Source organism: Vicugna pacos, chromosome 8, assembly GCF_048564905.1.
Source record: "Vicugna pacos chromosome 8, VicPac4, whole genome shotgun sequence".
Taxonomy (NCBI): domain Eukaryota; kingdom Metazoa; phylum Chordata; class Mammalia; order Artiodactyla; family Camelidae; genus Vicugna; species Vicugna pacos.
In genome coordinates, this window is record NC_132994.1 from 61544327 (window position 1) to 61567243 (window position 22917).

Consider the following 22917-nt stretch of genomic DNA (forward strand, 5'->3'; position numbering starts at 1 on the left):
GTGATGGATGGTAACTAGGCTTTTGATGATGATCACTTTGTAATGAAAACAGATGTCAAACCATGATGTTGTACACCTCAAACATATTCTATACCAATTTTCCCTCAATAAAAAATGAAAGATCACTTTTGAATTTGACCTAATCCTAATCAATATTTAAAATGTGAATATTCTATGACATTTGAGGTCTGCTAGAGTTGAACTAGCAGAAGTAAAGTTTTGTCAGAGAGCATAAGCCTTGTTTCCTTATGTTAACTAATTCTTTCTAAAGATGAATTATGCTTGTTCGTTGTTCCAGTCACAGCTATATGTACTGCATTTGACTGCCTCCATTTACCAGGAGAGAAAGGAAGTTGGGCTTTACCTTGTAATCCTAGGGCCACAGAAAATACTGGCATTATTTAAAGGCATTAATTAATCTACAAGAGGCATAAACTGGGTCTGTCCAGGGCAAACCAGACATGTGGTCACCTTCTGCCGAGAGTGCAAGCCTTCCAAATTCTTATCTTCTTACTGCTGTGAATATGATTTACATTGGTCCAGACTTGACCCTGACCCTCCCAAACTTCTCTAATACACATTTTAGAACTCTGAATCTGTGATCAACAAGGTTCCTCCATCCTCAATTTCTTTTTAAAAATGTTTTTTGGGGTAATTAGGATTATTTATTTATTTTTTTGATGGAAGTACTGGCGATTGAACCTGGGATCTTGTGCATGCTAAGCACTTGCTCTACCATTGAGCTATACCCTCCCCACCCCAACCTCAATTTCTTGAAAATATCATAAATATATCAGATAAAAGCATGAATTAAGGAGCCAGAGACCCTTGACTTAAGTACTAGCTGTGACACTTATTAACTGTATGACCAGGGAAAATTATTTAATCTCTCTATGCCTCTGTGTCCTTATCTATAAAATGAGGACAATAATGATGATATTAGCTTCATAGGATTATTATGAGCAGTAAATGGATTAATACACATAAAATGCTTAGAATTTTTAGAATAGTGCCTGGCATTCTCTCACCCACTTGGCCAGATCTCAAGCCTGGTTAAACCAGTGCAACCACTTTCTGTATATTGGGCATTGTTGGTGAAAAATACTCAACCAGGCAGAGTGGTACTCAAATAATAGATAAATGGCCTAGTAAGCCTGCTGCTAGTTAGCGCTTTTTTCTTCCAGTAAAGAGCTGATCAGAAGCTTTGATGATCATTTGATATTCACCTGTGTATTGCAGGGTATGTTGACTTGTCTTCTTTCTTGTGGACCCTAAATATAGGGTTCTTTTGGATCTATCACTAAAGATTACCCAAAGAAGCATTTTCCAGTCTCCTGCACAGAAGGCATAATAAACCTGGACGCCAATTTTCAGAGTTGAGTAGGGGAAGAGAGCAGGGGAGTGATTCTCATCATTCAGACCTCTATTCTTCTGCTCATCCCCTGCAAGGTGAGGAAGGAGGGGCAGTTACTTGGTTAGTGGAGAGAAAAAGGGAGTCTGAAGATTTATCTGCTTCTTAAACTTTCAACCAGTTCTCTTATTTTTAGCCTCACCCTCATCTCTACTTTTAGAGGTAGATGGTGCCTCTAATTTTTGAATGTGGGTTTTGTGGTATAAGTGAAAATTACTTGTGGGTTTTCTCATTGCCAACCTAGGATTCAACTTGCTTGAATCTTCTCAGTCAATTGCCTTTCTTCTATACACTTTTTTAGCTTACTTTTTTTTTCTGTAATTTTCTATTTTCATTGCCTTACAGATTTGTGAGTTAAAATTTTCTTAATTGTCATTTTAATGAGATATACTGAGGGATCAAAAGTAGTATGTTCAGTTTGCCTTTTTTCTAAATAGCAGTTTTAAGTAAATTTTTTTCTGCAACTTGTTAGTAGCTAGGAATGAAGTTAGTTTTGGTACATTAGTTTTATATCTAGCATTTGTGCAGAACTCTCTTATTAATCCTAAAATTAATCTGTAAATTCTCTTGGGATATTCTATATCTAATTAACTCTTCAGACCACTTCAGTCTGTCTTCTGCTCCCAACACTTGACCAATATTGCTCTTACTAGGGCCACCAATTTCCTCCATATTGCTAAATAGAGGGGACACTTTTGTGTCTAATCTTAATTTGTGTGCTTTAGCAATATTCCACTTAATTTATCGATTCCTCCTTCTTGAAGAACTCTTCTTTCTTAACTTCTTTAACATATTATCCTTTCATGTTTTCTTATACTTCCCTGGGTGCTCTTCCGCTGAGATGGATTCTCTTCTTTCAGCCCACTTGGAGTTTCTTAGAACCTGTACTTGAGCTCTTTTATGCTACTATTGTTATCATCAATATCACCACAAACAACTGTTATTGTCATTATTGCTACCACATAATTAGCTTTTGCAACTTCTATAACCCTTTTAAAAATACCAGGTTTCTATGTCATAGAGCTTGAAAAACTTGAGACTCTATAAATTTCCTAAGTGTTCAAGCAATCGACAAATCTACAGGCATATCATTACTTGTAGGATAGGAAAAGTAAGGTTTAAGCAGGAAAAATGATTGATTCCAACAAATACAGAAAACTTGAAAGAAATTCTTATATTTCAATCTTTAAGAACTTGGCAATAAGCTTCAGAGTTCCAATCTGGCCTTATAAATGTCCAACCAAACTAGGCAATATGGTTTACTGGGCTCTAATACTAGAATCACTAGAACTGTTCCCGACTATATGCGTTGTACAGCACAGGGTTATCAGGATTGTTAAGTATTTCTCTGGTGAACTGGATTGGCTGGTTTGGCCATGCAAAGGGTTTACATATTAGTTTAAATCCAATATATCTAAAAGGCTTAAAGAATCTTATTTAAGTATGGAAAATAGCTTTATTATTAAGCCTACAAAATAATTCTTTCCATTGTTGAAAATGTTGAACTTTAGTGAATTACTCATATTCAAATAACAGAACCTTTTGAACCAGATGTTATCTTCCCTAGCATCAAAGTGTATTTTTATAAACAGAGAATTTATTCTATTTGTCCTTATAATAATAATGATAATGATAGTAATAAATCTCTATTATTTACATTGAAAACAGTTAGTCAGTCCACTAAGCACTTTCATATAATTTTAAAAACAATTTCTACCAGTATAAGTATGATTATCCCATTTTCTTAAAGAGGAGACTGGAATTTAAAGATGTCACTTTCTTATGGTTCCCCAATGAATAAGGTATGGATCTGGGATTCAAATATAAGTCTAAACTGACTGCAAATACTTTTAAGTTGTCAAATATGCTGCTTTCCTTCCTTTTACATGCAGTAGAATATGAATATGAATATGAATATATATATATATATGTTTATGTAATATATTTCCTCCAGGTAGTCTTCTTCTGTAGTTGAAGTTTATAGTAGGGGATCATTTGCTTGTTTTTTTTCCTTCTGAATTTATGTCTGTAATTTGAGCTTTAATTTGAGTTTAGAAAAGTTCTGCATTTCTTGGTAATCTTGTAGGTAAATGCAAATAATACTGGCACTTTTTTTTTCTTAGAATGAAATTCTTCATCTTTGGGCATTTACAAAATTATAATTCTAAATCTCAAACAGTAATTATCATTTGTGTTCAGAATTCTGTGTGTGTGTGTGCAGTTATTCTTGTTATCCTGCAGCTATTGGTAAATAAATGTAAAGTTATCCAGACATTTGAAAAAAGTTATATGACTCATTTTCTGTTTCCTCACTCACCGATTTTCTACAATCTGATGTAATTCTTGCTCATAAAACTGCTTTGGAAATATCACTACTGAGCTACTTTTTGGTAAATCCTAGGAACTATTTTTGGTCCTTTGCTTTTTTACCTCTCTCTTCAGTTCTTAGTGCTCTTGGCTACTCTCTTCTTCTTGAAGGACTCTTTCTCCCTGGTTCTTTGACCTTATGTTTTTTATTTTTTGTCTGTTTCTGCTGTTTCTCCTTCATCACTTTTGTGGGCTCCAATTTCTCTACTTTTGCCATAACTGGTATTATTTTCTTACTCTGGGTATTCCGTGACTCATTCTATCAAATTATGTGATTTAATTTATGCCAGGTGTCTCCACAGATATTTCTTTTTACATATCTCGTTTTTACCCCTATACTTCTATATGTAACTGGTTATGGGGGCATTTCCCCTGGAAAGTCTCAGACACTTCAGTGAGTCTCAAATGAAACTCATCATCTGCCCCTACTCCACAGTCTTTCTTTGTCCTGTATTTTCTGTTTCAGTAAATGACACCATTATCTGCTAAACTGCACTGAAGTTTAAAGTGGGGATCCATTTTGACTTCTTTTTCTTGCTCAATCTTCACAGCATCCTCGCCCCAGCTATTCCTCTAATTTTTGTCATTTTATCCATCATCACTGCCAGTCCCTTAGTTTGGTTCAGCATTATCTCTCACTTTAATTACTTGCAATAATTTCTTTTTTAATTAAGTAATTTTATTGATAAAACTTTCATATAGTAAAATGTACAGATCTTAATTGCACAATTATCAGGTTTTTGACAAATGTACATACTTGTGTAAGTAACATTTTCATCAAAATATGGAACATTTCTATTACTTCAGAAAATTCCTTTTTGATCCTTTCTAGTTAACCCCCTTCCCTCATCCAAAGGTAATTACTTTTTAGATTTCTACTTGTGTAGATAAGTGTGATTGTACTTGAACTTTGTATAAGTGGAATCAAACAGTATGTACACTGCCATTTTTTATTTAAAATAATGTTTTTGAGATTCATCCATGTTGCTTCATGTATCTGAAATCTGTTTTTTTAAATTGTGGAGTAATGTTCTATTGTGAGAAGACATTACAATTTTAATTCATTCTCTTGTTGATAGATATTTGAATTGTTTCCAGTTGTTGTCTACTACAGATAAAGCTGCTGTGAGCATTACTATAAAAGTCTTTTTGCAAACATATGGTTTTATTTCTTTGGGGTAAATTTCTACAAGTGAAATTACTTGATCATAGGATAAGTGTATATTTAAACTTACAATAAATTATCAAACATTTTCCCCAAATTTCTGAATCATGTAACACTTCCTTCAGCAGCTTATGACATTTCTGTTTGAGTCATATCCTTATCATTGTTTGGTGGTTTCAGTCTTCATAACTTTTCTAATTTTTAACCATTTCATGTATGTGAGGTGGTATCTTAAGTTTTAATTCATGTATGTGAGGCGATATCTTAGGTTAAATTTTGTATTTCTCTGATAACTCATTAGTCATATTGAGCACCTTTTCATGTACCTATTGACCACTTGTATATTTTTTTGTGTGTGTGAAGTGGCATTCAAGCCTTTTGATTATTTAAAAAATTGGGTTATTAGTCATTTTATTATACATTTGTGGGAGTTCTGCAATATTCTAGCTATAAGTCCTTTGTCACATACATCTCTATTTACCTGCCACATATTTCTCAACTGTAACTTGCATTTTCACTTTTCTTAATGATATATTTCAGGAAGATCATTTTTAAAATTTTGATGAAGTCAAATTTATCAATTTTTAAATTTTAGGGTTAGTACATTCTGTGTCTTAAGGTCTCTTTCCATATCTCAAAGTTACAGAGATACTCTTCTCTGTTTTCTCCCCTAAATCTTTATAGTCCAGCGGCTTTTAAACCATTCTCTTGGTTTCTCAGATTGTTCAGACCCATAATTTCTCTTCAGTTTAGTCAGAGTCACTTTTCCAAATATTAAATATAATGATGTTACTTATCCTTCACCCACCAATTTCAACTTCCTGAGTGTTATTTGATGCCATTGGAGACAAACTCCTTAACATGGTTTATGAAGCCCTTCATAGTGTCTTTCTTTTTCAAAAGACCTTCCTGCCTCTACCCCCACACTCTACTGTTCTCTGCATGAGTTTTGCCAAACCATTTATACTTCCCTCAAAGCACTACACTCTTCTTTACTTCTGTACTATAGCAATTTCTTTGCCTGGACTGTCTCTTTGCCTACTCATTCCCCTCTTCATCTAGGTAACTCCTACTTGTCTCTCAGTCTTTGTTTCAGTGCCACTTTCCCTAGGCAGACTTTCCTGATCTTTGAACACTGGTGCCCCTCCCACATGGTCCCAGAGTGCATCCGAGTTCTGATATTATGGTGGTTTCCGCACTATTCTCTGCTGGTTGTGTACCAGCTATGTTTCTCAATAAATTCCAAGTTCCTGGAAAGTCCAAGCTGCATCTTGTTTACTGTAGTGTCTGCAGTACTCAACAGAATTCTTATCACATCATAGGAGTAACAGAATATCTTAGATGATGGATAGAGCAGGTAAAGATAGCAACTGTGACCTAGTAAACTTTGTGTCCTTGAATCCATCATCATTTATAGTAGATATTTGATAACTGTTTGATTTGTTTTCCATCTTAGTGTCATATTTTAGTACATTAACATATATTCATTACAGAAATTTTAAGAATACAGAAAAATGAAATTATTCATTATGTTACTTTCTATAGCTAATAACTGTTAATACTTCGATGTAATTTCTTTCCAGTCTTCTTTAGTTGTATATGTACTTTGCATACAATTTAAAAATAAAACTTAAATCAAATAGTGTATGCAGTTTTAGATTTTAATAACTATTTCTTAAATACCTGAAAAAATGCATACATAGATGTGATTGAAATAATGATGATTTAAAAAAAAGCCTCATATTTTTATTTCCGAGAGATCATTACTTCCTTTAGAAAGCCATTGAGTTTTCAGTTGCTCAAACATTTTTGAAGCCACTCATCAGAACTGCCTTTAGAGCCAAAGAGATATGGTTTCTTTAGAATCAGACCTGATTTTTTCTTTTTTTTTCTTTTTTTTTTTTACATTTTTTATTGATTCATAATCATTTTACAGTGTTGTGTCAAATTCCAGTGTTCAGCACAATTTTTCAGTCATTCATGGACATATACACACTCATTGTTACATTTTTTTCTCTGTGATTTATCATAACATTTTGTGTATATTTCCCTGTGCTATACAGTGTAATCTTGTTTATCTATTCTACAATTTTAAAATCCCAGTCTATTCCTTCCCATCCTCTACCCCCCCCCCGGTAACCACAAGTCTGTATTCTCTGTCCATGAGTCTATTTCTGTCCTGTATTTATGCTTTGTTTTTGTTTGTTTGTTTGTTTTTGTTTTTTAGATTCCACATATGAGCGATCTCATATGGTATTTTTCTTTCTCTTTCTGGCTTACTTCACTTAGAATGACATTTTCTAGGAGCATCCATGTTGCTGCAAATGGCATTATGTTGTCGGTTTTTATGGCTGAGTAGTATTCCATTGTATAAATATACCACTTCTTCTTTATCCAGTCACCTGTTGATGGACATTTAGGTTGTTTCCATGTTTTGGCTATTGTAAATAGTGCTGCTATGAACATTGGGGTGCAGGTGTCATCCTGAGGTAGATTTCCTTCTGGGTACAAGCCCAGGAGTGGGATTCCTGGCAGACCTGATTTTTTAAATTCAAAACTTATCCATTTATTCAACAAATACTTAATAAGCTGTATTTTAGGTTCTAGAATTCAACTGTAAGCAAGACAGTTCTTTTCCTTCAAGGATCTTGATTACTTTTTATTACTTTAGAATTTTTATGATAATTGTCCATTCCCAGAAAATTAAATCTTCATGCAAAGAATGATTATTTGCTATGATTAATGATTTTTAAAATAATACACTGCTATTTATTAAGAACTTTCATAACTATTCCAATGTATTTTTATTAACTGTATTATAGTTGGATTAAGTCACTATTTTGAAAGTGACCAAAGCAACTGTGAATGAGATCAGATGAAATACAAATTTTAAAAAAATCAGTAATGTTACTTCACAGCATTATCTCATGTAAAAGTGCCAAATAAGCACTTTTTCCATGACTTGCTTTGGAACTCGAAGCTTTCATGGATAAGTTGAATTTGACATACCTTTTGTAGAAGGGCAAATGCATATAAAATAAATGAAAGATGGATGGATATTTTTTGTGGCATAAGAGGAATGAGCAGAGGCATGGGAAAATGCAAGGCTTATTTGGTTAGAAAAAGTGTGAGCAGAAGAATGGAAGGAATTTTATCAGTGGTTTTCCATTAAAGGTCAAATCAGAACTACCTAGGAAACTTAAAAAAAAAAATCTTCATTTTTCTGATAACCCTTTAGGTATACTCAAGCTAGAGTCTCTTTCTCCTAGAACTTAGGGAAGGGAAGGGTTGGACATGAATAGTTACCATGTTTTGTTTCTCTGTCAATGGACTTTGGGTGCCAAGTTAAGAAATTTAGACATTATTCTGTTGGCAACTGGCATATATTTTAAGTTTTGAATCATGCAACTTTAAGGATAAGTGCTGTGTTTTAGGTAGGTCAAGATTTTGGTGGTCTGCTAGATGGAGAGTAACTGTGGTTTTTGTTTGTTTGTTTGTTTGTTTTGTTACAGTGAGACAGGATTAAAATATATTGCTGTTAAAAGAGGAATAATAATTTAATTTGTTGTGTAAGTAAAACTGTAGTAAGATAAAGCCTTTTCTAATGAAGTTTTTTATTGGATCTGAAAATTTAGATACTGTTCTTGCTTAATTTTTAAAAGTTGACTGTGAGACTGTGCAAGTAGGTTACTGCCGTTATTAGAACTGTTATAAAAGATGGCTATTTTAAGCAAATAGAACAATCACCTGTAATGCTTATACCCTCAACAGATAAGAGGCCCAAAGGAAAGGAATTCAAATTTATTTATTTTTATTTCTTAGGCATTTTCTGATAAGAGAGCATCAGTTCAAAGCATAAGAAAAAAATGAAGATAAGTGACACTTAGCTCACTCAGTTCATATGGTCAGTTTTTTATAAACTTACGAGTGTGGAATAAAGGTAGTGTGATGAGATAATGCTCCTAATTTGTTCACTAAGCTCAGTCAAGGAACAGATTCTTGGTACCTCGATTTTTCCATCTATGTGATGGTTCTGAGAATCTTTTCAAATAGTTATTTTCAGATCATATAGCCACAGAATCAGACAACAGTTTTCATTTACATATTATCTTCTTTTTAGCTTTATAAAATTTCCAAGTTTTATTTGATATTTGTTAACATATGCAGTACGGTAATGAAAATAGTTTCTTCACACTGGGAACAAACTGTAATATTTCACATTTAATAAATTTTGTAGTATAAGGATGTCTCTTAAAGATTTAATACTAATTAGGCTGGTTACTTGCATCTGAGAAACAGTTGCAAAATAATTATTCTCCTAACATTATATGAAGAATAAATTAGAAACGTCAGTAAACTGCCTGGTTTTGATCTTCATTAAAATGAGATGATATTTTTAGTGTTCAGGGAGAATGTATCCATTTGTTTATTCAACAAATATTTTATCACCTATCATGAACCAGACATTATTTTAGACACTGAAGATACAGGAGGAATAAACAAACAGTAATTGTGGCCCTAACTGTGCTTCCAGAATAACTGTTTTGTGTTATTCTCCTCAATTGTATTTTAATACTTGAAAAATAAATGTTTGGACAGTTGTGGCAGAACGGCATGTGGCCAAATATACGTCTTCCAGTGCATCCACATTAGGCCTCAGAGTCACTGATAAGTTCTAATTGCTTGTGGAAACTGAGGCTTTTGATTCCTACTCTGAATAAATGATTATAGCTTAATTTACCCCTCAGTGAAACAATTGAATATATGTAGTAAATTTGGCTTGTTTTAGTTATTTTAAAATATTTCGTTTACTTTTTATATAAAACATGTTTTATAAAAATGTTTTTAGTGTCTGAAAGGAAGAGGTTTTATTTTACAATTTGTATTGTTTTGGTTCAGAGACTGAAGTCCAATGAAGATATGGCAATTTCCCTCTTGATTTAAGCAATGGAGGTAGCCAAATTGGTTAAATAAACTAAAAATTCTCATTGGGGCTTGAATTATCTTGCTGAACCCATTAGTTAAACTTAAGAATGTAAGAAATGTCATACTAGATTAAACCAGTTGTCCACAAAGCATGGTGTTATATGGGAAAATGTGATATTCCCTCCCACACAGCACAAATCTACCTCGAACATCCATCACATTCCCTTAGTAATACATCACATACCAATTATCTACAAATCAATTTTCTACAAAGACCTCCTTTGATCCCATTTCTATTTTCAGTCAGTAATACCTCTTTAGTAATGAGTTTATTACCTCTTGTGTATACTTCACTTCCATATTCCAATAACTGTGTGAACTTCACTTTTCCAAATACCCAGTAGAGTACACTAAAATTTGGAATATGTGCCTGGCTTATCCCTTCCTTTCTTTCTTTGTCTTCCTTTAAGTATCATTCTTGCTCATCTCTTATCTTTATCATTTGAGGGGTATGAATTTTTAACTGATTTTATGTGTTGTATGTCTCATTCTGCAAATTGTATTTAATGGTTTATACATGCACTGAAATCTTTGCATATTCAGTCTGTCTATTAATAATCCAGGAAAATCATGTTTAGGGCTTTATCTTACTAGAATAGCATTATCTAACATGGAGCTTAAATGGCTAATAGAGGAAATGAGATACTGTGGGACACTGTGACCACCTGTGGCTTATTCTTGGTGTGGACATCTTCCTAAGGGTACTATCAGAGGACCATTTTACCCTGTGTGAGAAGACAGAAGCTTACCTCCTATTTTCCTTGAGTAAACATATAGTTGCTTCCAGCACTGAGATCTTTTAGGCCTAAAGGTTATGTACCTGGTTCTGTGCATTATTTGTGAAAAAAGAAAAAAAGAATCCTATACTCTTTAGGTTGCCTAAGAAAAATTCAGAAAAATCTGACACTTGGGAAAAAGACCAGAACCAGAATGAAAAAGAGCTTCTGTTCTTGACTGGAGGCATCATTTTCTGTCCTAAGTTTCATGGAACATGCTAAAGAATATTTAATACTGCTTCATGTAATTTGTCCCTCCCAGCCTGACATGAGCAAAGTGATTATAAAGGGACCCACATAAGCTGATCTCTCTTCTCTGTACATGACACAAATAGAAAGCTTTGAACAAGAGTGGAAAGGCATACTGTCACTCATCTTCTCCTCTGAAGAAGCTGGGACATTCTGCTCAGCCAACGTGTTCCCAGAGGAACACGATTTAACTTCCACTTTTCACACAGTAAGAAGCAACACTGTAGACCTGTCGCGAGGGTGATGGCAGCTTCAGAGGAATTTGGATAAGTGTTTTTCACTCCAGTGTTTTCATGTGACCTGACTCTCATCTTCAATTTAGTTACATCTTGACCTGGAAAATGCAGCCAAGGTTTGCCTCTCTTCATTTGGCTTACCTTGATTCATGATGTGCATACCTTTCCTTCCCTTACTCCTTACCCCATGCAGCCTCTTCCCCCTTTCCCTTACAATGTACCAATAAAGTCTCTCTAGATGTCTACACATACATTTACTCTATTTCCCTCAGTAGGGGTTTTACTTCCAGGGAGAGAAAATGTGTTTGGATCCCTGAAATGTGTACAAAGAATATCCACGTAAAGCAGCCTAAGAGGTTCCCCACTCCTTTTGCCAGATCTGACTATCCATATACCTGGCAGCTTCTTTAAGAACCCTCTGATAGTAAAGGAGTTGATACTCTCCGTTTATCCTTAGCTTTTCTTCCCCTCCTCTCTCCATTAAACGACTGATTTTTATACAGGAGATAATAGACAAGCCTTGGGTGACCTGTTTTTTTTTTTTTTCTTCCCTCCTCCCTCCCTCTTTTTTTCCGTGCGGTAAAATAGTGCTGAAGAAAGAGGGCACTAGTGTACAGCCCAGATTGCATCCTTGCACCGTCTGGGTTAGAGCTGAGGCGTCTGCGAACCGAGCGTGGCCGCGGTCCTCTGGCCGGGGGACCATAGCGCTGTCTACCCGGACTCAGGTAAGCCTCAAGTCCAAATTCTCCAAGCAGACCCAGGTGAGCAGACACCTTTCGGCAATGAAACCCACCCACAGTAGCAGATTCAGTCCTGGTCTATGGGGTTTTCCTCCTCGTCTCAGAGGCATCCTCGATTATTTGTTTCTTTTAGTCCTGCATTCCCGGGAAGCGTAGGGACCCATGGATGCCTAGGTTGTCTTTCTTCTTTTGCTTGCCTTACCGCCTGTGTTCTTGCCCCCCACCCCGCCACCCCCGCCTCCTCCCTTAGCTCCTTTCTCGTCCAACTCTCACCTTGAAAAAGGGAGCCGGAGAGGGACGAGAGAGGGTGCCAACTTCATCCCCGCAGGCGGCTGAGATTTGGCGCCTCTACCCCCGAAGCGGTAGGGTTTGAATATACCTGCGGGACCACTAGCTGTAAGGCGAAGAGAATGAGGATATCGTGGTGTTGGGGAAGCGAGGAGGTGTGTGTGTGTGTGTGTGCGCGCGCGCGCGCGCGTGTGTGTGTGTATGTGTGTGTGTGTGTGTGTTTGTGTGTGTGTGTGCATAAAGAACGCAGAGAGGCGGGTTGAAAGAGCGAAGTCTGGGGTTGGCGGGGGTGGGGTTGGGGTTTAAAGAACTGCAACTCGTTGGTCAAAGCATCAGCTCCCGGCATTGCCGGGGAATGTCTCGGCAGCCGACCATGCACTGTCCAGGGTTCTGAAGGCGGCAGGGCTGAGCTGCCGCCGCAAGAGCAACCCGGAAGCTCCCCTCTGTTCCCTTTCTAGCAACTATGCAAAGCCCAAGGTCCTGATTTAGGCGAGTGCAGGGCCCCCTCCATTTCTTGCCTCCATCCTCGGTCGCGGGAAACAAGTTACCTTATCTGCACCCTTCCCTTGAACGTCTACAGTAAGCTGACTTCTTGCGGGTGGGGGGATGTACCAAAATCCGACATGCGGAGACTTTACCAGGCGTTGCCTTAGTAACTAATATGGATTTCCTTAAGCTGGCAAATTTATATTTACTACTTGGGTAGTATGTTAGGGTCTCTTCAACCCCCTTAGAGTTAAACTAGAATGTGCATTCCTTATTCGAGTTTAGTTTGAAGTAGCGCTTCCACCTTCATAATGAAAGTTTTCAAATTTCTTCTGGGGGAAAAAAAGTTGATTTTTTCAAATCCAGGAAGTTCTCTTAGGTCAAAAGACTTAATTCCCCCTCTTCTCTCTTCCCTTGTCCCTCTCAAGTCCATAAGGGGACCTGGAAGAAACTTGAAACTGCAGATGGGGGCGAGTCGGCGCGGCTCTGCGCCTCCCGGGACTGATGAGAGCACTGGGGGCAGAACGCACCACCTTCCTTCTTGGCCAGAATCCCGGAGCTGTCCCTCCAGCAGATATTATGCTGTCCTTCCAGCCCACGTAGTGAAATGGACTGGGCAATTATTAATCAACACTGGCCCCAGAGTTTTGACACAGGTCCTGTGATAATGGAGCTTTGATTTTCTTCCTCTTTTGTCCGCAGCGTCCAGCTCACCACAGCCACCACGACACCCATTGTACCCTTGGTCAGTTTATTTTGATGCAGCAGTGAAGAAGGGGGACTTGAATTCCCCTAGAGACGCCTCCAGGGCGTGGAGGTGGTCGTGGAGAACGAGGAGGAGGAGGAGGAAGAGAAGGAGGCTGGGGTGCAGGCGGCGAAGGAGTCGGACGAGCGGTATTGGCTAGCGGGACGGAGCAGGGAGAAGCAGGCGTCAGGTCCACACGGTGAGCGCTCAGAGCCGGCTGGCTGGACCAGCGTGGGAACGCGGCTGGCCGGCTGTGGACCGTGTCCTCAACACAATGGTCTGGCTCCTCTTGGTTTTCTTCCCAGCTATCTTTTTGGAGATGTCCCTTCTTCCCAGAGGCCCGAGCAGGAAAACGTTGCTGGCGGAAGCCTCGTCTCAGCGCTCGGTAGCCAGAATGGACGGAGATGTCATCATTGGGGCCCTCTTCTCAGTCCACCACCAGCCTCCAGCAGAGAAGGTGCCCGAGAGGAAGTGTGGGGAGATCAGGGAGCAGTATGGCATCCAGAGGGTGGAGGCCATGTTCCACACATTGGATAAGATCAATGCGGACCCAGTCCTCCTGCCCAACATCACCCTGGGCAGTGAGATCCGAGATTCCTGCTGGCACTCCTCGGTGGCTCTGGAGCAGAGCATTGAGTTCATCAGGGACTCTCTGATTTCCATTCGAGATGAGAAGGATGGGCTCAACCGGTGCTTGCCTGATGGCCAGACCCTCCCCCCAGGCAGGAATAAGAAGCCCATTGCGGGCGTGATCGGTCCGGGCTCCAGCTCTGTAGCCATTCAAGTGCAGAACCTGCTCCAGCTCTTTGATATCCCCCAGATTGCATATTCCGCCACAAGCATCGACCTCAGTGACAAAACTTTGTACAAATACTTCCTAAGGGTTGTCCCTTCTGACACTTTGCAGGCAAGGGCGATGCTTGACATAGTCAAACGTTACAATTGGACCTATGTCTCTGCAGTCCACACTGAAGGTAGGCATTGCATTTGGGAAAGAAAAGTACTGAGAAAGCCATGGCATTGCATGATGTGTGTTTGGGATCATAGTGTTGTCCCTGTTTATTTCTAACATTGTGGGAATGGGCTTTACCCTTCTCAGCACACGCCCCTCATTCTCCTATAATTATAGCGTAGGAAAACTGTCTCCCATGGTGTTTCCTGGGATAGTAGTAAGAACCAAAAAGATACCAAACTCCCATGAACGGTGCCCAATTGTAGTTTTTGGACTTACATAATTATTTGTCCTCATATTCTGAGTTTATGTTTATTTGCCCAAGGTTTTATACTACCCTTATGTGACTAGTTATTATTTTCCAAGCCTAATAGACTAATCCAATATGAGTCATTAGAAAAAAAATCGCTGTCTCCTAAATTGGACTTGAAAGCTTAATCAATCTTGTCTTGAACAGGTGCCTCTTTGTCATAGTGTGCCCATTTTTACACATGCAAAGCTTACTTTTGAATGTTGAATTAATGCATTTGTCTCCCTTAGTATATCAGAAACTTAGATTTTAAATTTCAGGGTATCTTAGATACAAAGAAAAAGTAAATAATTGAAATAATTATTATTTTTCCTACTTCATATGTTAAAATTACCATTCTCTCACTCCCTACAAGAATTATCTTGTTTTATGAGCAATAGCACTGATGACCTCTTGGATTTGAATTTTGGTTTCTATTTTATTTTTCTAACACACAATGACTTTGCTCATTAGAATTTTAAGTTAGACCAATTATAAAAACCAGTAGATATCAGGTTTAAAATGGCTTTTAAAAGTGAAATAGATTCTACCTTAGGTTAAAAACTTTGATTTATACAGAATCTTACAGACATGAATTCTCAAATAATTTCTTATATAAAGATTTCCTTTACACTTCTCATCTTACCCTATACTGATTGTTGGATAAAATGTGACTTTTGAGTTATCTACTTTTAACTCCCTCATTGGGTTTGTAAAGAAACTGAGACCCAGGTTATAAATTAATGTCCAGAACAATTTATGTGCATATACTGGCACATGGGTACTGCTACATTTGTATTTCTTAATATCAAATTATTAAAAAAAGTCACAGGTATGACTTCATGTTCTTTTAATAGTTACAGACTATTCAGTTACTGGTGTGAAGTCTGATTATAGAAATTAAGAAGCATTGTTACTGAACTGGTGATATGATTCTTATTAATGAAAACAGATGTTTTAACTTTAAGGGGACTAGAATTTTTAGGACAAAAAATGAAAGTTATGTAGGATTATACATTATAATTTCAGGGGGAAAAATCCTTCTTGTTGCAATATTGTGACTTCTAATAACTGACTCCTATTTCTGAATCTTGATTTTGCATAGTGAACTGCAAACGTCTTTTTCAACAAAATATCATATTACTTTTTGAAGACACAAATTTGAGTTCAGATGTTAACTCCTTACATTTTTATGTTTAATGTTAATTTCCTATATTTTGTTGTTTAATATAGTTTCCTCCAGTGCTTAGATGGACCATCTTGAAAGCACAGGTTAAAAATGTGTTAATTATCAACATCAGAGAGAGCTCTCTAAAAAGGAATCGCAAAATCTATATTGAATGTGATTTATTTAATTATTTAATAATTCTCCCTCAAATGAGGTAGGTGACTGATTGTAAATATTAGAAAAGTAGATTCCCCCTTCAAGAAGAAGTAATACTTCATCATTTTTACAAGGTACTTTTATTTTCCATATTTTATAATATCATTATATTTTGGGGGTGAAGAGTGTATTTTCCAGTTGCATCATTTGGCTAAAAATAATTTCTAATAGTGGGTTGCTTTCTGACAACTAGAGTTGTGTTTGGGAAAATTAATTGGACTTGTGTTTGCCAATTTTTTTGAGGAAGGGCTGATATCAAAATTTTACCCTTGTGTTAGTTTGGATTACTTTGTTCCCTTTTTGCCTTCTGTCTGGTGTTGTATGGCAGAGATAATGTCTCCATATCATTACAGTAGTTGATTGCAGACTAGATTGTGTTCATAGAACAGCATCAGAGCTAACTCTGGTGTCTATTTTATTACCAAGAAATGATGCCATTCACCTTGCCATACATATATATATCTTATTTCTTCTCAAAGAGAATTTGCTTCCTCTCTTATTAGGTATAATATCTGTGGAAACTAAATCGCTTTTATTTTCTATTATCCACAAAGAAATATTACAGAATCTTTTGTATAAGCTCCAACTGAAAATTCATTTTTCCTGAGGCTCTGCCCTCCTTCTTCTCAGGGACCCACAGTGTACCGGCCTGCAGGCACTTTCTTGCATCATTTAGTAATTTTCCTGCCTTCACACTGATGGGGTCACCTACTGTCAAAAAGCAGCTACAACTACATATCAGTGTTGGCTCTGCCACCTGGGCACTATTCAGGAAGGAAACCAGTTTGTCTGGATATTAGCAATTTGGAGTTTAGAAATTCTGGGACCTCCAGTGACCTTCACCTCTCCTTTTCAGTTTAGCCATTCTCTAATTTATCATCACAATTTCTTTGATTAGAAGTTAGCCTAGTATAGTTAACATCAAAAGTACTAAGTGACTAGACTAGTGTACCTTCTTCCTATGGTTAATATTTATTGACTTTAAATCCATAGATGGAGCATGGAGATGGAGATGGAGATGGATGCTCCTATTCTTTTAAAAGTTTTATATGCCTTTATTATTTCATTTTATATTGAAGTTAAGCTTGGAGATGTTCTCTTCTTTTTATTTTTTTTGTGGGGGGAGGTAATTAGGTTTTATTTATTTATTTGTTTGTTTGTTTGTTTGTTAATGGATGTACTGGGGATTGAACCCAGGACTTCATACATGCTAAGCATGCATTCTACCACTGAGCTATATCCTCCCCCCTTGTTTTCTGTTTTTGTTTTAACCACTAGGATTCAGTTATTATTTTATATTCTTTTACATATTTTTTAGCCTTCTACCACATCATTTGTACCATACCTGTCCTCTTACCATGACAACTGTCAGTTTACCTAACATGAAAAGAGGATCAGTGCATATGAAGTTACCTGCAATAGGTTCTCCAGAAAATTTTCAGAGAGGAGTATTGAAATAGGATCTGTCAAAGGATGGGTACTGAAGCAAATCAGCCTTGCCCACAAATAAAAAAATTGAGTGCACTTTGGAGCAAGCTGCTCACCTAGAATGTGTCTTTAAATATGCTAATCATAGAATACAAAAATAGCCTACTTCTGTGAAGAATATCTCGGCCAAGGACATTGTATTCCATCCTCTGATAAAATGCAGATTCCCCATCAAAAACCAAATTTATCATTTCAAAAAATTATAGAAACAATGCTTAAAAATAATTCTAGTTGATTAAGGTCAAAGCATTGGACAACTCCAATAAAGAATATTCTTTGAGCTTATAGCTTTAAAAAGTTACTTTTTGGGATTGAATACATTTTCCATTGTTTTAAGACTTTCTTTCTTAGTATTTTGTCTTATAACATCAGATGAGTATTGCTATGCTGAGGGGTTAGTAATGCTGCTATACCCTTTTGTTTACAGTTATGTTTTCATTTGTGGTGCAGGTGTTTTTTGACATTTGCTACATGTTATATGAATTTGGCCTTCTTTGGCTTCTTTTCAAAATCTGATCTTTTTATTTTTAGAAGTTTTGTTCTATTTGATATATAACAGTGAAAAAGTCTAATGGCATCAGAGTTAAATCCCACTAAATCATAAGAATGCTAGTTCATATTACTTTAGCTAATGCAATTACATGTAAGAATTTTATTTCTACTAAATATCATATTCCCTATATGCACCAGCATTTTCCTTATACCTTTCTTATCTTGATTCTAATCTATTTCACAGTAAGTTACCTTAATAAATGTCTATTTTATCACAAAATAAGGAATGAGAATGTCTTGAAAGGTTGTTTAGGCCAACCAATTAAAGATACTTAAAATACTGCTATTACATCTTTGACAAGAAGTGGTTCCCATATGCCCTAAATTCCCTAACTATGCTTAGGATTTCTAATGATAGTGGGAAAATATAGAACTTAAATTCAGAGGCAGAATTTTACTTATTAGTCAGTTTTCTATATAATGACCTGACTTTCTGAAATTTCCATTGACTACTGGGAGTCATCCAAACAATTAAAATTTCTCTTCCATGTGATACTTGTTATCAATGTGATATCTCACCAATTTTTTCACCCATGTATTCTAGTTTTAATTTCCTCGTTATCATAGATAACTCAAGTAGATCTTAGATAAGTTATTATCCAAAAGTCTTTCTAAAAATATGCACTGCTACTAGGTCACATCTCCTTCCTTCTAGTATTGAGCAGTTTTTAATGTTGTTATTATTATTATTCAAGGAATAAGACTTTGTTTTATTTTTTCCTTTTAAATGTAAAACTATTAGCTTAAAAGTCTGCTTTATCAATAAGGTCTGGGATTTTGATTATTTAATTCATCTTAGCATCCCAACTTTGTCCTCAAGAGTTAATTATGTATGTTAAAATTGAGTAAGAGAGGGTCAAGTGTAAATTTCCACAGCCCATCACCAGGAAACTACTACCCTGGTGGTCACTCAGCCTGTTAGGAATTACCTTGACAGTAAGTTTTTCACTCCATACTGTTCCACTTTATAAAGAAATGAATAAATAGTTTAAAAGTCATCAAAGCATGTATACAACTCTAATGAAAAATTTACTATACCAAAAACTGTATATAAGAAATTTGAAGACTTGGTGTCCGTTACGAAATTCTTTATGTTCTAAAAGGGATGACAGTTTGAAAACATGCAAAATAAGTAAAAATAAATTATGATAGTATAGACATTTAGAAACATGAGTTTATGTGTGTCTAGAGAACAGTGAAAGAAAGTGTTAGTGAAGGTAATTAGCTAGAAAAAAGCTGGAGACAGGGAATTTTGATTAGCTTTTTTAATATGGTGTTTGTAAAAGATAGAAGCAGTAGTAAGAATGTCCCCATTGGGGATAAAATAAGCTGATTTGCTTGGCTGGAGTGAAGAGTGTGGGCCAGGAACTAATAATAAAGATGGTAACTCAAATGTGGGTTCTTACATTCTGTGATTTCATGACTCTATCAATATGAAGGACAAGTAATTGAGAATTTTTTTTTGAAGTACAATTCTGGTTTACAATGTTGTGTTAATTTCTGGTGTACAGCATAATGATTCAGTTATATATATATATACATATATATATATATACACACACACATATATATATATATTCCTTTTATATTCTTTTTCTTTATAGGCTACTAAAAGATATTGACTATAGTTTCCTGTGCTATACAGTAGGAACTTGCTAATTATCTGTTTTGTATATAGTAGTTAGAATCTGCTAATCCCAAACTCCCAATTTATCCCTTCACCTCCCCCCACCTCCCCCTGGTAATCATAGTTAATGTCCTATGTCTGTGAATCTGTTTCTGTTTTGTAAGTAAGTTTTTTGTGTCATTTTTTTAGATTCCACATATAAATGATATCCTATGATATATTTTTTTCTTTTTCTGGCTTAGTTCTCTTAGTATGACAGTCTCCAAGCCCATCCATGTTGCTGCAAATTGGATTATTTTATTCTTTTTATGGCTGAGTAGTATTTCATTGTGTGTGTGTGTATGTATATATATATGTATGTGTATGTGTGTATATATATATATCTTCTTTAGCCATTCATCTGTCGATGGGCATTTAATGTTTTGGCTATAGTAAATAGTGCTGCTATGAAAATCGGGGTGCCTGTATCTTTTTGAATTAGAGTTTCCTCTGGATATATGCTTAGGAGTGGAATGCTGGATCCTATGGTAAGTCTTGTTTTAGTTTTTTAAGGAAACTCCATACTGTTTTCCATAATAGCTGCACTAAACTATATTCCCACCAATAGTGTAGGAGAGTTCCTTTTTCTCCACACTCTCTCTAGCATTTATCATTTGTGGACTTTTTAATGATGGCCATTCTGACTGGTGTGAGGTGATACCTCATTGTAGTTTTGATTTGCATTTTTCTGATAGCTAGCGATATTGATCATTTTTTTTCATGTGCCTATTGGCCATTTGTATGTCTTGACTGGAAAAATGTTTGTTTAAGTCTTCTTCTCATTTTTTGATTGGGTTTTTTTTTTGTTGTTATTGTTGTTATTTAGTTGCATGAGCTGCTTGTATATTCTGGAAATTAAACCTTTGTCAGTCATATTGTTTGCAAATATTTTCTCCTATTCTGTAGGGTTTTTTTGTTCTGTTTATAGTTTCCTTTGCTGTGCAAAATCTTACAAGTTTAATTAGGTCCCATTTGTTTATTTTTGCTTTTACTTCTATTGCCTTGGTAGACTGCCCTAGGAGAATACTGCTAAGATTTATGTCAGAAAATGTTTTGCCTGTGTTTTCTTCTAGGTTTGTAGTGTTTTGACTTATGTTTAAGTCTTTAAGCCATTTTGAGTTTATTTTTGTGTATGGTGTGAGGAAGTGTTGTAACTTCATTGATTTACATGTGGCTGTCCAACTTTCCCAACAACACTTGCTGAAGAAGCTGTCCTCTCCATTGTATGTTGTTGCCTCCTTTGTTGAAGATTAATTGACTGTAGTTGTGTGGGTTTATTTCTGGGCTCTCTGTTCTGTTCCAGTGATCCATATGCCTGTTTTTGTGCCAGTATCACATTGTTTTCATTACTGTAGCTCTGCAGGATTGTCTAAAGTCTGGGAGGGTAATGCCTCCAGCGTTGTCCTTTTTCTTCAGTGTTGCTTTGGCAATTCTGGGTCTTTTGTGATTCCATATAAGTTTTAGGATTATTTGTTCTAGTTCTGTGAAAAATGTCCTCAATAATTGATGGGGATTCTATTAAATCTGTAGATTGCATTGGGTAGTATGGCCACTTAAACAATATTAATTCTTCCAATCCAAGAGCATGGGATATCTTTCCATTTCTTTAAATCATCTATAATTTCCTTAATGAATGTTTTGTAGTTCTCTGCATATAGGCCTTTCATCTCCTTGTCCAGGTTCATCTATAATATTTTATTTTTTTGGATGTGATTTTAAAAGGGACTATTTTTAAGTAATGGAGAATCTTGAAGCATAAGCTGAAGAGTTTTGGTTTCAAGAAAGATATGTCAAAGCAGAGTTTTATGTGATGCAAAAATAATTTTTAAAAAAGTAGATTCTTACTGAAATGTGTAGGGGAGATTCATTGGATGGGTAGGGAGAAAATTAGTCATAAAAAGTTAGTTATTGTAGAATTCTATGCTGTTAAAATAATGTAGACAAAGAGGAGTCAAAGTTACCTTTAGTTTTGCAATCCTGAAAGTTCAGGAAAATTTTGGTGTGAGTAACGGACCTGTAATAAGTAGATTTCAAAACCACAATACTTAAAGTTAAAAAACATGAACTTAGATTTAGTATGTTCAATTTGATGTGAACTTTGGCTAAGAGCACATATATTACTAGCAAGAGTGGATGTGTAGACAAAAGAAAAGCCAGGGACAGTCATAAGTTACCCTGTTCACAATTTTAAAAGGTGTTCAGATCCAAGTAAACCTTGTTTATCCAGAATCCTGATTCTCTAGTTCACTAACCTGGGTAATAAAGAGTGATTTCTTTGAACTCCAACCTTTTGCTTTTTAAGCATGTTACAAGGTGATCTTTGAAAACTATATTATATAATTCCCTGACATCTTTTAAAGAGAGTGCTGAATTTAATATGAACTTTTCTTAATACACAAACTAATCATCATGAATATCAACTATTACATGTACTGGAATACAATAGTAATCTTGAAGCCTGTTGAAAAATATAAAGTAAAAAATGGCCCCAGAATGCCATACTTTTGAGTTTCCGTCTTTGCTATTTTTTTCTATATTGACTAAACTTATTATACTATTTTCCAAGTTATTTAATCAGTATTTAGTTAATAGCTACTATGTACAAAAGATAAAGGTGAAGTACAAAGATAAAAAAAAAGCTTGAATAGAAATAGAAATAGAAAGCTTGAATTCTTCTTGATTCTTCTGCCGTACTATCAGTCACCCTGTGACTTCATTTGCTTTGAAACAAATTTTATAAGTAACTTACTGTGTAGGGTAGATGGTGATGGAAACTTCTACTTTATGTTTCTATCATATGGCTTGGCACTTACCAGTCCTCTTCAAGCACTAAAATTTTTCTTCTAGTGACCTATGGAGTTAATATGCAAGGACTGTTTTATGGATTTTCAATAACTTTCTGGATAGTGGCTGGAGCAGTGTCATCATAAAGAGATTTATCAGAAGCCATATTTTCATCATGCTCTGTAGTAAGACCACAGAGGGCTGGGAAACCATAGCTGAGGACAGAATAGTTTAGTAAGCACCTATAACCACTGAAAACACAGGTTAGTGCATGCTGTTCTGATAGATTAGAAGCAGCATCTCAGTATGAGAAGATTATGAGTTATCAGAGAAGCTGTGGTTGAAAACCAGAG

General features: G+C 35.9%; 1 protein-coding gene across 1 annotated transcript in view; it reads left to right on the forward strand.

Annotated features, from left to right (window-relative positions):
- Positions 1–22917, forward strand: part of GRM1 (glutamate metabotropic receptor 1) — a 380989-nt gene that overhangs the window by 23119 nt on the left and 334953 nt on the right. Inside the window, exons 3-4 of the mRNA XM_031679979.2 lie at positions 11779–11915; positions 13407–14423. Of these exons, the coding sequence (XP_031535839.1) occupies positions 13724–14423 (700 nt within the window). The 5' untranslated portion in view covers positions 11779–11915; positions 13407–13723. The remainder of the gene's footprint in view (positions 1–11778; positions 11916–13406; positions 14424–22917) is intronic.